General features: G+C 40.2%; 1 protein-coding gene across 3 annotated transcripts in view; it reads right to left on the bottom strand.

The window, feature by feature from the left end:
* DGLUCY (D-glutamate cyclase) overlaps positions 1-15968 on the bottom strand; it is a 90034-nt gene that overhangs the window by 60148 nt on the left and 13918 nt on the right. For all 3 annotated transcript variants that reach the window (XR_003369774.1, XM_026651495.1, XM_026651494.1), the window contains exon 2: positions 6694-6805. Coding sequence is in view for 2 of the 3 variants with exons in the window: in XM_026651495.1 (XP_026507280.1) it covers positions 6694-6796 (103 nt within the window). In the remaining variant the exon portion in view is untranslated. The remainder of the gene's footprint in view (positions 1-6693; positions 6806-15968) is intronic.

Raw genomic sequence — 15968 nt, 5'->3', positions numbered from 1 at the left:
TAAGTAAAAAGCTTTCATTACACAGCCCATTTTTCAATGACATTTGAAACTTAGCCTTGGAAATGTACTTTGGGTTGCAATTTAGCATACAGGGTTTTCTCCTAGGAATGAAATTTTGTCTGTTAGGTTAGATTCAAGTCATTTCAACTATTTCTAAAATATAGGAGGGAAAATAATAGAATTGTTACAGATTCAGACACGTCTGCAATCGACTCAGAACCAGCTTTAATTTAAAATATGTCATTTTTGCAAGCTGTTATTCTGTAATAGGTCTCTAGCATCTTTGAGATTTTTCAAAATGAGAACAAATGAAAAAAGCAGATATTCATCTCTAAGCAGCAACTACTAAAATCCACTAAACTACTAAAAACTACTATGTAATGCTCATTGACTACAACAGGGATGCAGTCAAAGGAGCAGGTCTGGTCTACAGTGTAAAATACACAGATTAATAGTCCCTAAAGCCCACATTTTAAAAGGTATTTAGGTGTTGCTGCACTGCAGGGGTCGGCAACCTTCGGCACGCGGCCCATCAGGATAATCCGCTGGCAGGCCGCGAGACAGTTTGTTTATGTTGACCATCCGCAGGCATGGCCCCCCGCAGCTCCCAATGGCCACAGTTCGCTGTTCCCGGCCAATGGGAGCTGCAGGAACTGTACTCAGTGCTGCAACACCTAACTGATTAAGGAGCCTGTGAAGGGATTGACTCACCACTAGCATCTCCTTGTGGCCAGCCAGGCCTGGTATAGCAGCTCTTTCCCCATCAGATACCTTCTGTGGTGGTCTGCCTCTTCCTGTGACTTGGCCCCCAGGTCATTTTAAAGCCCCCCCCCCCCTTCCAGGATAGTCAACAAATAGAAACAAGGGGAATTAACACAAATGAATCATCCCAAAATTGGGTTAAGGCTCTCTTCCTTCAGAGGGCGCTTGTCATGTTGTGGCCCTAAACTGAGTTTACAAGTAATAGAAGGGAATGGTTACATCTCAAGATGAGTCAACATCTGACCCTCCCTTCCTTCATGGAGGGTCTCTCAGGCAGTGGTCATCTGGGGAGTTCCTGCCGTCAGTCAGCCCTTTCTCCAGGAGCAGAGGACTGAAGCTCTGCTTTCCTTCCTGATCTGTCATCAACTGAGATATTCTTTTCCCTCTTAAGCTACTTCCTCCAATCCTGATATCTCTCACAGATACAAGGGGGAACAGCCACCCTGAGCCCACATTAGCTCATTAACCCTGTGTTGCCCCATTATTGAGTCTAAATATCAGTTTTAAAAAGTGACTTAGGCACTTCAAAGCTTAAATCCCATTGACAATCAACAGGCTCCTAAATCAGTCAGGCGTTGCAATGTTGAACACAGAAATGCCTAAATACCTTTCAAAATCTGGGACTAACTGTGCCATTAGTACAGGTAATCTCTGACCTGAGGGTACACCCTTTCCAGGCCTCTGAGAAATCGGACAACCATCTCATGAGAGAAGACTGATCAGTTGTCCACCTTGGGATGGAAGGCAGAAATGGCCATTAGGTGGACCTTGATTGATGAGCGGGCTAGGCCTTGTTGTTCCAGGAGCAGCAGGTACCCCAAGATAAGCTGTATAGATGACTGTAAAGACGGGATTTGTCACTGGGAGCACCAGATGGAGAATCGCTTCCATTTTGCAAGGTAGGTGGTTCAGGTGCAGGGCTTCCTATTACTCAGTAGGACCTCATGGACCTGCTCAGAGCATGCCTGCTCCTCCTGGTTCAACCATAGAGCTTACAGGCTGTCAGATAGAGAGAGACAAGATTTGGATGTAGCAGCTGGCCATGGTCCTGGGAGATCAAGTCCGGATGCAGTGGAAGCTGAATTGGCGCCTCCACAGACATGCTGAGGAGAGTGGTGAACCAATGCTGTCTGGGCCATGCCGGATCTATGAGAATGACTCGAGCTCGCTCTTGCTTGATTTTCACCAGAACCTGTGAATCAATGGAATAGGAGGAAAGGCGCAGAACAGGTGATTCATCCATTGCAACAGGATCGTGTCTGTCAGGGAGCCTGGGCTATGGCCTCACAGAGAGCAGAACTGATTACATTTCCTGTTGATGCGGGTGGCAAACAGGTCTATAAGTGGAATCCTCCACCATTGGAAGATGTGCCTCAGAATGTCCGGTCAGACAGAACACTTGTGGTGAGAGGAGAAGAAACTGCTGAGGCGATCCGCTAGCCAGTTCTGGGTTTCCTGGTCTTGACCCTACGGGGATCCCAGTAGTGGTAGGGTGAGAAGGTCCCTGGCCATTGTGAACACCTCAGGAGTTGACGGCATCACGAACTGGCTGGGGCATTGTCTACTGTGAGGTTGCTCCTCTGTAGGTGTCCAAGGAGCTTGCTGTGGCACCGGAGTTGTTGACACTTGATGTTGTGATGCCAGGGGAGACGAGTGGTCCAGCCCGGATCTCGCTCTCTCCCTGTTCTCCTTTGGTTTCAGCATCAGAGACCTGGTCTTCTCTTGGTGCTTGGGGTGCTTCTACTTAGGCACCAGGGAGGGTGATCAGTGCCAAGACTCCCAGGTCGATGGATGAGTGCTTTGCACAGAAGCTGAGGTGCTTGGTGCTGAGTTCGAGCGCGGCTCCGAAGCCTGTCTTAAGGCTGCCTCCATGAGGAGGACCTTCAGTCGAGCCTCTCGGTCCTTCTTGCTCCAGAGTCTGAAGTCCCTGCAGATTTGGCAGCAGTCTTTCCTATGAGCTTCCCCCAGGCACTTGAGACAGCTCAAGTTGGGGTCGCTCCAAGGCATAGGCTTACTGCAGGCAGCGCAGGGCCTAAAACCCAGCGACCGAGGCATGCCCCAGCACTGGGAAGGCGGACAACCCTGAAAGTTAAGTGCAGAAGCGTCTGAGCTATTTAAAACCTAAAACTACTCTAACTACTAACCATAACAACTACTTACACTAAAACTGGTATGAAAAAACCACTAGGAGAGAATTGCCTAAGTAATGAAGGATTCAAGCCAACCGTCACAGGTGGTAAGAAGGAACTGAAGGGGAACGGGGCTGGCAGAGCCCTTTATACCGGTGACATGTGCGCATGGCACCATAGGGCACTAGAGCAAACCCGATGGATATCATTGGGGAAAAATTTCTGGCAACTGTGCTTGGGGCGTGCACACACCTATGTGGGAATGGACATGTGCAAGTACTTGAAGAATAAATAGTGCACTTGGCCCATCAGAAGACTGCAGGTTACTGTCACTCTGGGTCCTCTGGGCAGTATTTCCTGTGGTGCCTATTCTCCACAGTGGTCCCTGGACATGGCACTGCATGCCGTCCCAGTGGCACTCTGGGAACTTCAGCTGTCCCAAGCTCTGCAGACCATGGATCCTTATACAAACTGCAACTGAAATATCTGAGATGTGATAGAAGTGAATGTTCTTTACATAAAGGAAAAAATATCAATATTAATTTAACATCCTAGGCCTGACTTAAACTGACAAAAGACAGGAAACCAAGAGACAAGGCTACCTACCCTGCTTTTAAAGGAAAATTGCCAAGCAAAGGTGAGAATTGAGGTATGCACAAATTTATGTAATGAATGCTCCCCCACCCCAATCCAATCTCTAGGGAGTATTCAGCACAGAAATAAATTTTATTTCTAAATATACATATTAACTACAGAAATAAATTTATTACTAAATAAAAGTACTAAATTTTAATACTAACCATATTTAATACTAAATGTAAATAAATATATTAAATTTAATACTAAATTTAAACATTTCCCCCCTCTGAAGACCACTGATATGTCCTGCTTTGCTGAAGATATTCCAGAAAGCATTAATTCATGCTTTTATTGAGCAGAGATGTAGATGAACACATGAGGTTAAAAACACCAATCAAACCATCTGACATCATGCATCCATAGCTTACAAATCTACTATAAATTCAGGAAATGAAGGTTACTAGAATTCTTCAAGAAGGATTCTGCATATTAACACTCTTGGGAGGTGCCAAACGGTGTAGCATGAACAGTGGAACTTGCTGGTAGTAATGCCTATTAAAGGCTCACGCGTCCCTCCTACAACCTATCAGTATTCAAGCACATTTGGAGGGTGTGGCTATAAAAGGGGGCATGTTGCCAGCTGCCCCCTCAGTTCCTTCCACGGCTAGGGCAGAGTATAACAGTATTACTTAATTAGGACTACACAGAAGAGGGGAAGGTGGGCAGGGAGTGTGAATATGCTGAGTCTTGAAGAACTCTGGTTACATGTAAGTAACCTTCATTTCTTCTTTGAGTGTCCTCTGCATATTTCCATTCTTGAGATAGCTTGGCTAGCAGTTATTTCAAGAATGGATGGAGGGATGCTGAGTCCTAATTAACAAGGATTGAAGTACTGCTCTGCTAAATGGAGCATTGGGTCTGTCTGTCAAATCTAACACATGATGTTTAGTGAAAATGTGAATTGAATCCCAAGAGGCAGCTTTGCAATATTTTAATAAGGGGAACATGCCTAGCACATGTTGCAGATGTAGCAACTGCTCTTGTAAAGTGAGTCCTAATAGCAGCAGAAGGAAAGAAGGAAGAAATGTTATAAGACTCATCTATACATTGACTAATTCATCTAGACCAGGACTGGGCAGAAATAGCTTGACCCTTACAGTGTCCAGCATGGGAAATAAACAATTTTGGAGAAGTGCTAAAAGCCTTAGTCCTGCCCAGATAATATGATAAAACACTCTTTGTAGCTAAATAATGCAATCTGGATTCAACTTGATGTGCATGGAGTCTACGCATGAAAACTGATAAATCAATATACTGAATAACATGAAAATCTGACCATATTTTAGGAAAAAATCTGAGGTGAGGTCTAAGAACCACACAGTCTTTCTGAAAAACGGTATAAGGAGGAAGATATTGCATTGCAGACCTTCTGTCCGTGGCAACTTGAACCACTGAGTTGTGCACTTGTGGAAGGAATGACTTGAGAGCTAGGCACGGTTCTAACGTATTTATGTGTAAATTTGAGTCTTGGTGATTCCAAATGCCTCAAATAAATAAATTATTGAGACATGTACCCAACCCATTTTGAAAAGTATCTGATGTAACTATTACAGTAGAGGATGGGAGTTCAACAAAACTCCTTTGAGAACATTTTCTGGTCTCAGCCACCACATTAGAGATATTTGGATATTTCTTGGAAGAGTGACTATCTTGAACATACTGTCCACAATGGGTTTGAAATTCCTTGATTCCCAGTATTCAAGTGCCTTCATTCTGAGCCTGGCGTATGGTGTCACATATATTATTGCGGCTATGAAGCCTAATAAAATCAAGTATATCATTTTTTGAGAGCGCTCCTGAAGTAATCTCTGAATACTGGAGTGGAACTTCATATTGGAATGTTAAAATCAGTGGTTATAACCTATTTAGGAAGGATCCAGTGAGCAAAAGCGGAGGGAGAGTGGCACTCTGCATCAAAAATGGCATAACCTGTTTCCAAGTCACTGATAATTCAGACGAAAATGATCATGAATGCTTGTTGGATCAATGTCCTAACAGACTAAGGACAAGATAGGTACAAATAAGGTATTAGCTGATGTTTGCTACAGGCCACAAAATCACACAACGGAACAGGATGACCAGCTCCTTATGCACCTATCTATAATGTGTGTGTGTGTGTGGGGGGGGAAGCTACATGATCATGGGGAAATTCAGATTGAATGACAGATGCTGGAGGTCTCATGCTGCCACTAATAAAACATCCTTGACTGTCTAAATATTATAGATGACAATTTTCTAACTCAAAACATTTTCCACCCAACATGGGGAAATTCTATATTAGACCTCATCTTGACATAAAAAGGAACTGGTCACAGACCTAAAAAGTATTGATCGCTTAGGTTCAAGTGATCATGACTTGATCACATTTATAATGTGTAAACAGAATAAAGTCCAGACCAGTAATTAATATACACTTGGTGCTTTAAAAGGGCCAATTCCACTGACATTACAGGGAGCTTCTGGGTGCTCTGCAGTTTTAAAAATGAAGCCATTTAAGTGAGTTAAGATTAGGGTGACCCGATGTCCCGATTTTATAGGGACAGTCCCGATTTTTGGGTCTTTTTCTTATATAGGCTCCTATTACACCCCACCCCCGTCCCAATTTTTCACATTTGCTGTCTGGTCACCCTAGTTAAGATGGATTTGGGAGCCTAACTTTAGACACCCAGAATTTTAAAAAGAACCCAAGTGAAATAGATACAAACGTCCTGTTGACTTTCCGTTGGACTTTTGTCCAACTTTTTTAGGGATTCAAACAAACAAAAAATAACTCTGTCAGATCTCCTTTGCAGTTTATTCTGTCTTCTCTGATTTTATATATCTATGAACTAAATGGAAGGACATTCCTTGTTATGTATCTTTGTACAGCACTAAGCACATTGTCAATGCTTTATGAATAAAAAATAATTTGGTTTCAGGATTCTGGTTTGGACCCATCTCTAGGTCAACTAACAGTAATTTTAAAAAATCTATTATTATTTATTATACCAAAGATAATCTCTATCAGCCAATCAGGTTAACAGAAAATTGACAGTTATTCCCTGAAAATGGTTTTCATAAAATTAAATAATCTATTTCACTTATATGCTTTTGAAAAATCCTGGCCATTTATTATCTAAGAATGGGACTTACGTGTCCGCCTACAGCTGTTGTGTTCACTTACCCTTAGCCATTCCAGAAGTATTACTTATATTGAGTTTGTTGAATCGAATTAGACTTCTGACTGCAAGGGGAAGGAGAGATCTCAAGCTTCCTGAAAAAAACATTTCTTCATCCTTGAACAGAAGAATGCTACAATTACTATATTATAAACTTAAAATTATAGCAAATGCATTTTACTATTGCTTTAAAATCAAATGTGTCAGTTTCAAGGTTTGTGTTTCCTCTTAATGTTCTGCCATGTTTCCTCTCTATTTGCAATTCCCAGTCTCAAAACAAAATGCAAATCACAAACTCAAGGGGTTGATTCACTGATGGTTAGTGACTAAGCAGAGGCTGAATCTCCTAATGAATTAGCCACTGAGGTTCAGTTTATCAGTCTGGTTGCAATGTAAAATCTAGTTAGCTATAGTGAGGCAACATATAGACTTTATTCATTTTGGTAAGTGTTTAACTTCTGAAGTTTTCGGTTCCCAAAACCTTTTTGAGACTCACAAATGCACAGCTAGATTAGTCCATCAGATTTTGATTTGTAGAACTGATTTACTAACTGAAAATGCCTTTGTAGATAGATTAGAAATTTAACTCTTTGATAATCAGAGAATGTATTTTCTGAATATAATTGTAACCTTAATACTTCCCGTTCATATAGTACGATGGATACTCTTGGGTCAATTTTTCTGTTGCGGAAATTTAGGCACAGAGATGTTTAAGTGACTCATCCAAGGTCATGCAATGAGAGTTTGTCTAGACTGGGAAATATGGCTGAAGTCACACATGTTACCTAACCCTGACCTATCCCTGACCTTTTGTAGATGCAGGTTAACACCTTTTACCTTGATTTAGTTAATCAGAGTCCACCCTAAGTTCCCCACTCAACCTCAACCTGCTAAGCAGACATAAAAGTTGTTAACTTGAATCTACATTAGGAAAACATTTAAGTATAGGTCAAGATAAGGTAATGTGTTAGCTAGCCTGACTTAACTTTGGACATTTGTCCTAGTCCAGACAAACCCCAGTGCAGCAATGTCCACACTGCTATTTTTAGCATGCTAGCAAGAGTCTGTATACCCAGGCTTGAAGGCTCACTCCCAGCTGCAGTGTAGACGTACCCAAAGAAAGAGGAAACTGGAAGCCAAGTCTCCTGGTTCCCAGCCCTCTGCTCTAACAACTAACCTATGCCACCTCAAGACTATGCTCAATTCCTTGTTAGTAAGAAAACACCCTCCAAGTAGTCAAATTACCTTACCATTGAAGTTATTTTTAATTCTGGAGAAGCCAGTATTGTTGATGTAATTCCTAAAGAAGCAATAATGGTTTTAAACATAGAAAATTCAGTGCTGTTCTTTTAAAAGTTCATGAGTTAATGTTCAACATGTTGTTATGGGTTTCTAGAAAATGGTAACTTCTGTTAAAAATCCACAGTGTTTTGTGTTATTACCGTGACAATGCAAGATTCCAGTCCTAAGGGGTCATACACGAACCACTTTACTTTAATAATGTACAGTTCTGAGCAACTTTATTATTAATTAACTTGCACTAAGACAGCAGATGGGTTTTGATTGTGAAATTCTGATCTGATCTTGAGTCCAAGTTTCAAAACCCCTCCCAAAGTTTGAGGTATTCTGAAGTGGGGTTCTGGTTTGGTCCACTGTGAAATTCAGATCAAGTTTTGGGTCTGGATTTTGCGCCCTGTACCTCCAGAACTTTTCACATGTTTATAATAGGTTCGCAGCCCAAAGGAAGGAAGGTCTGGATTTTTTTTCTTGTCTTTTAGGGATTCAAACAAACAAAAAATAACTCTGTCACATCTCCTTTGCAGTTTATTCTGTCTTCTCTGATTTTATATATCTGACTGTGAACTAAATGGAAGGACATTCCTCGTTATGTATCTTTGTACAGCACTAAGCACATTGTCAGTGCTTTATGAATAAAAATAATTTGGTTTCAGGATTCTGGTTTGGACCCATCTCTAGGTCAACTAACAGTAATTTTAAAAAATCTATTATTATTTATTATACCAAAGATAATCTCTATCAGCCAATTAGGTTAACAGAAAATTGACAGTTATTCCCTGAAAATGGTTTTCATAAAATTAAATAATCTTAATGAAACAGAATCCTGCATTAGAACCCTCCAAATTGTCTCTCTTTGTATCTATTCATCTGTATTGAAGTCTACTAGAGGACTAATAGCCACAGGAACTGATAGGTCAATTAGAGAGGAAGGAAGGTCCAGTGGTTAAGGATACTAGCTTGTGATTCAGGAGACCTCAGAGTTTATTTTCTGATCTGTCACTGTGTTGATCTTGGGCAAACCACTCAGTTTTTCTGTGCCTAAGTTCCCCATTTGTACAATGGGGTTAAAAGTACTTTTTCATAAACAAACTAGGGAAATGTGATCTAGACGAAATTACTATCAGGTGGGTGCATAACTGGTTGAGAGACCATACACAAAGAGTTGTTATCAATGGTTCACTGTCAAGCTGGGAGAACATAACTAGTGAGGTCCTGTTGGGGTCTGTCCTAGGCCCAGTACTATCTGATATTTTCATTAATGACTTGGATAATGGAGTGGAGAATATGCTTATGGATGATACCAAACTTGGAGCTGTCACAAACATTTCAAGGACAGGATTAGAATTCAAGATGATCTTGACAAATTGGGAAATTGGTCTAAAATCAATAAGAAAAAATTTAATAAATGAAATGCACAACAGCTATAAAATGGGAATTACTGGTTTGGCTATAGTACTGCTGAAAAGGATCTGGGGTTATAGTGTCACTAGTTTAATTTGAATCAGCAACGTGATGCAGTTGCAAAAAAGACTAATGCTGTTCTGGGGTGTATTAACAGTGTCGTATGTAAGATACAGGAAGTAATTATCCCGCTCTACTCAGCACTGCTAAAATCTGTTGAAGTACTGTGTCTAGTTCTGGGTGCCACACTTTAAGAAAAATATAGACGAATTGGAAAGAAGCCAAAGGAGAGCAACAAAAAGACAAAGATTTAGAAAACCTGACCTGAGAGGAAAGGTTAAAAAAAATTGGGCATGATTAGTCTTGAGACAAGAAGAATGAGGGAGGAACCTGATAACCGTCTTCAAATATGTTAAGGGGTGTTTTAAGGAGGATGGTGATCAATTGTGATAAGCATCTGTAATATTACATCTTAAATTACACTCAACACTGTGAAGGGAAGCAATACAGTAGGAACAGAGTCTCAATGGAGAATTCAACAAACTTACATGGTTACTCAGTAAATGTTTGTACACAGCTTTTTTTAAAATATTAAATAAATGACAAACTAAATCTGTTATAGATTTATTTCTGGTCAGTGTGGATGGGCCATCTAGTGCAGAAATGAATTTTGGCTCATTCCTTTATTCCTGCCTACCTCCTATTCTCCCCTCTACTACAAGGCTGATACTTAACTGCAGCAACTAGCCTTCTGTTTTCCAGAGTTGTATCTCATGCTGTGCTAGAACACTTTGCAAAAGTTAGGGGAACAGAGGGGAGAGGACAAACTGGTACATGGGTATGCAAATTTCCCATTCATATTATGAACCTAGTCTCTATGTATGGCCTACAGTGTTAGTTCCTGAGGTGTTGTTGAGTTTGGGTCCCTGTGGAAGAAGTGCAGAATTCCATCCACCATGACGGCAGATTTTAAAATTGATAAGTATGCCGTGAAAGGCATTTGTCTCATGGAAGGTAATATTCAGCTAGAGCTAAAGCAGCCTATGATGTACGATGCAAACCCCACACTGGACAAGGAGTTAAGACGCAGCTCTAGGCTCAAGCAGCTTTGCCCTACCACACCGTCAAGGCATGCACAGGTTGGAAGAGGAGCAGTTTAAAAGGGGAGCAGAGCTGCTGGCAGATGAGTAAAGAGACCACAACTTCAGCTCCTGAGACAAGGGCTGATTGAAAGTAAGAGTTTCCCAGATGACCCCTGCCTGAAGGCCCCTCCCTGAGGGGAGAAAGGGTGGGTCAGCCAGATTCTGATGCACTGAGGAGGAATCATTCTCCTCTATTTCTTATTAACTCAGTTTATTTGCATTAATTATCCTTGCTTTTTGTTCATGGACTACCCTGGAAGAGGAAAGACTTTAAAGTAACCTGGCTGGAGGGTCAAGTCATAGGATGAGGCAGGTGACTGCAGAGGCATAGCAGCTGTCAGCAGGAGACACTCAGTAGGGAGAGAACTGCTATTATTAGCGCTATGAAAAACTGTTGCTGCTCTTCCCAAAGCTCCATGCAAATATTCTCGGGTTCAGTCCAAACCACTTAGTTTCACCTTGTTTCTGCTTTATAAAATTACTTTTAAAGATTCTCACTCTTAGACCAGCCTAAATGGGCTAAATCCTTTAAAATGGCTTTTCTGAACTAGTGTGATAGTGGCACAGTCTTTAGCACTGAAGTATCCCTTGTATCAGACAAATGGCCATACCTCCTTAATGCTGAGGGATTTAGAAACTTGGGGGAGATGTTTGCTCCCATTTCATTAACTGTAATGGAACTGTCACTGAAGTAGTTACCATGGGCCAGATTTGTGAAGGTATTTAGATGCCTAAAGATGAAGGTAGATGCCTAGAGTAGAATTCACAAAGGGGACTTAAGCACAGCAATGCTCAGCCTATCTTTTAGGTGCCCTGATGCCAGGTGGAATTCATAACCCAAGTTAGGAACCCAGGCTCCCTATACAATGCATGGGGAGAGTTAGGTGCCTAAAAATTGGATTCACAGAAGCTAGCTACCTATTCAGTTCCAGATAAGTGGGCAGGTGTAAGCCTGGCCATGTCTGAAGGCCCCTCCCCCAGCCTAAGGGGTGGAGATACTAAATCCAGGGTTTATAAATGATCAAATGCTTATAAATGTGGGTGAGGGATAGCTCAGTGGTTTGAGCATTGGCCTGCTAAACCCAGGGTTGTGAGTTCAATCCTTGAGAGGGCCATTGAGGGATCTGGGGCAAAAATTTGTCTGGGGATTGGTCCTCCTTTGAGCAGGGGGTTGGACTAGATGACCTCCTGAGGCCCCTTCCAACCCTGATATTCTATGATTGATTGAGAGAGACTGTTTTGGATGTAGTAAATTGCTTAGTTAGGCTCTTTAGGTATATTTAGACCAATTTGTATAAATACCATCTGGCCTTTGATCTTAATAAAAGAATTTATGGTTAAACTAGTGTCCTGAAAAGACCCTGCATAAATAATAATTCCAACTCCCTGCTTTGTGTTTACCACTGGGGCTTAAGTGTGAGTTAGGCACTCAGCTGCTTGGTGGTGCCAGGTCTGAGGAGGCTATGCATGTCCGCAAGCAGAAATCTAGGTGCTACGGGGACTTTACCAGTGAAAACTTAAGTGCTTAGGAAATTTAGGTTAGGGAACGGTGAGCAGGGATTTTGAGAATCTAAATTAGGACTTAAGTGCCTGAGGTCCCCCTTCTGAATCCAACCCTATTTGGATTCACAAAAGCACCCAAGCAGGTTAGGTGCCTAATTCCCATTAAAATATAAAAAATCCTATGTATGAGATTGGGAGTGTTTAGCAGTCAGGGTTCTTGATATTAGGAAGTGATGGGAGAGTATTCTTATCTGAAGGAAGACTGATTAGCGAGCTTCTTGTTATAGGGAAGACAGGAGGTCAGAGGAATTTAATCAGATGAAAAGAAACATGTATGTGTATAGGCCTCTGGGGCTTGGTGCAGGGTGGATTTGACAAATTGATTTAAATCATGATTTAAATCACTAGTCAGGACGACTCAATTTAATAATGGATTTCTACATAAAAGTGCATTTTTGTGGGCTGTTATAACCTTAATACATATTCTTCACAACTCATAGATGTAGGTTTCATTTTTAGAAGGTACACACTATACATTTTTAAAGTGATTTATTTTAAAAACTTTTCAGATTAGTTTTACAGCTATATCAGAAAATGAATGATTGTTTGGTTATTTCATTTACCAAAAGGTAATTGAAGCAGATATTGATGAAGTCATTCGGAGGTGAACTATCTCCAATTCAACAGGTTAATCATTAATATTTGGAGGATTTTCTTGCCATGCTTTATTAGGAGGAGAACATCACCAGACAGACATTTAAATTGTTTTATTTAACTAAAACAACGTTTTGTATTCTGGATTTTTTTCTTCAACAGCAAACGTAATATTTTAACAAAAGAAGCATATGAATTTTTGAATTTAAACATTCAAGTTTTTTAAAATCAGGTATGTTTTTCTTAAAATTGTTTTTAACTAAAATAGTTAAATTAAATAGTTAAAAAAAATTAAATCGACTATGTCAGCCAGGTCAACATGAGAAACTTAAGATATTGGCTTCTGAAGCTAACTCAGTCGTCTTCACCTTCATTTTCCTATTTGTTCATAATCTGGAAAAGAAAAACACGCTTTCCTGCTTTTTCAGGTCCCAAACGATTTCTCAGTTTGGAACGAATTTGCCCAAAGGAAGAAAATATTCTTTCTATGCCGGCAGAAGAAGCTACTGCTGTTAAAAGTGAGATTATTACTTCAACAGTCTCTGAATCCAAGTGCTTAAGTGGCTTCCACCAGTTCACTGGTGTGACTTTCTTTAAAACATCATCAGCAAACGTATATTTCTTGAATGGTTTACCCTTAGCTCCGACATTTATTATAGTTGGCATTATGGAGGGATGATTGCTGGATGTCCATATCATAGCCGACTCCTCTTCTTCAGCAGTTAAGGTTTGATGCTAGTACTGAGTATTGAGAATATTTGCAAGAAAATGAGCTGGAGATAGTGCTTGTCCCATTAGTTTTTTAATGCTTGTAATTTAACTCTGCCATTGCATATTTCTCTTTTTAAGATCTCACTCAGTTCCTTCCAAATTTCAACAGCGTCAGCAATAAAACAGCTATTTCCCTGCATTTTGTTCCAGGCTACAGAAATAGGCTTCAGGGTACTCAGCATGTGTTCAACATTTCTCTTAAGCCCAATGTTGAGAACTTTGGCTGTGACAGTATCATCTATATTTTCACAATTTTGTTCACAAACTGTCATCAGATTAGGCCGGTTCTTGATTTAGTGCTCAAAACAGTCCACTACTGAGTTCCATTGCATGTCTTGTGGGAGAATTGGCTTGGTTCCTCCCACTTTTTTCAGAGCAGCTGCTGCAAAGTGGTTGTTACGGAAGTATTTTGCAATTTCAACAACATTAGACTTTATTTCTGGAACACTGAAGTCTTTGGCTAGGAGGTGCATCAAATGAGTACTGCAACCGTATATTATTAGCTTGGGACTCTCTTCTAAATAATTTCTTCTCATCTTGGATACATTTGCAGCATTGTCTGTGACCAAGCTGCGTACTAGACATTTAAATCTTTTTTCACAGTTTGTTATAGCTTTTACTGCTACTTGTAAGTATTCTGCTGTGTGTGCATTTCCTGATGTATCAATTGTTTCTGTAAGGAAGACATTCACTTCTTCTGTTGTCACACAAGCACATACAACAGGAACATTGTGGACACTGCTCCACCCATCAAGACCCAGGTTATCAATTTTACCCTCTAGACCTTTTGCACACTGCTCAATTTCTCTTTCAGACACTTTATCCAGCAATTTGCCTGCGACATCTGCTCTGTTGGATAGACTGTATCCTGGTCTTAATGACTGAACCATGTTAATGAAGTGTGGGTTTTCAATCATACAGAAAGGAGAGTTTGTTGCATAAAGAAACTGGGCACTTTTTTCATCAATTACCTCTTTTTGTAATTTGCTGGTTCTTATCACAAACTTATCTATGGTTGTTTCTGGATGATGGAGATTTTTTTTTCTTTTTGCTACAGGTGATATACTGTGGCTAAGTGACATACATGATGTGATCGAAACACTATCATTGACAGATAACTCTGAAACTATAGAAAATGATCGTGATCTTGAAGGTGGATAGTCTTCAGAATCCTGTATGTTGAGGATGGATTCTCCTAAACAAAATAAGTCAATGCAGTTATTTAATTATTATTACCATACTGCTCATTTAGTATTACTCATTGCATTCACTGACACTCAGTACTACTTTAAAGGTGAAATTTTGAAAGGAAGATCTGCCTATTTCAGCCATTTTTTTTTATCACAACTGCATCTAAAATGATAGTACCATAGAGTAACAACTATATTTTTTGCTCAAACATGAGAATTTGAGAATAGTCCAGAAGGAAGACAGGCAGTCCTTAAGAAAAGTATGAAATAAAAAAGTTTACCAACCTTAAGATCCTGCATGTTCGGACACGTTCCTTTCATCATCTTCAACGCCGCTTCCTCCTGAGAAGGAACACTTCTCATGATGTTGTTTCATTCGGGCAACCAGGCCTTGCATTTCTTTGTTGAACTCTTTGCATTTTGCACGCATGCCTGTCTTATCCACAGGTAGAGGAACTTCATTAAAATATTCCCAAACTGGGTCTCTTTTACGGCCTGCTGCCATTATAGGTTTTTTCTTCTAGTGAGAGAATCGCATGGTAGATCTTAAATCAATGAAGGCTACACTCAGAAAGACCTCGGGACTTCTGGAATATGCTGCTCAAACAGTTTCCCTTTTGTTTCTACTGCCTGTCCCTCCCTTCTCACATTTATCTCCAGACTTCTTCTCCTTGTCCAGATCTAATCCACTTCCAACAATCTTCTATTCATTGAACTTTCTGAAATTTGCACTTTTAGAGAGTGGTAAGGGATTGACTCTGTGTACACAAATTTGCAGAGGAACAATAGGGTTGAGGTCTGTTATTTCTCACCCCTCTATATTATTTATTTAAAAACATTTTTGCTTTTAACAAGCATGTTATCTCTGGAGACACAAATCCACAGTTCAAAAACTAAGCATCTCTGATGGTATCTTCTAGATTGAGCACTGAGTCCCATTGGATAGATAGAAAGATTAACCTAAATAATCGATACAGAAGCCCCTGGAACCCCATAAAATTGGGTCCCTAATCCATGAACTATTGGAACTCATTTACAAAACTTTTCTTAAACATTACATGAATATATTGTCTCATACTATAAAATTAGAATTTATAATCCCTATTCCATGATTAGATATCTTTGAGTTATAATGTATCTTAATTAAAACTATCTTTAGATAGGTTTTTTCCTCAAAGAGCATTTTATCAAAAAAATCCGATTTAAATTAAAAAAATCGGATTATTTTTATTTAAAAAATAAACCATTGATTTTTATCCACCCTGGCTTGGTGTGATTCTCAGGTGGTCTGACTGGGAAATAGGAGGGGGAGGGCTTGTA

This window comes from Terrapene carolina, unplaced genomic scaffold (assembly GCF_002925995.2).
Source record: "Terrapene carolina triunguis isolate 2854851 unplaced genomic scaffold, T_m_triunguis-2.0 Scaffold96, whole genome shotgun sequence".
Lineage (NCBI taxonomy): Eukaryota > Metazoa > Chordata > Testudines > Emydidae > Terrapene > Terrapene triunguis.
The sequence above is the reverse complement of the archived record's forward strand: the minus strand, read 5'-3'. Positions and strand labels throughout refer to the sequence as shown.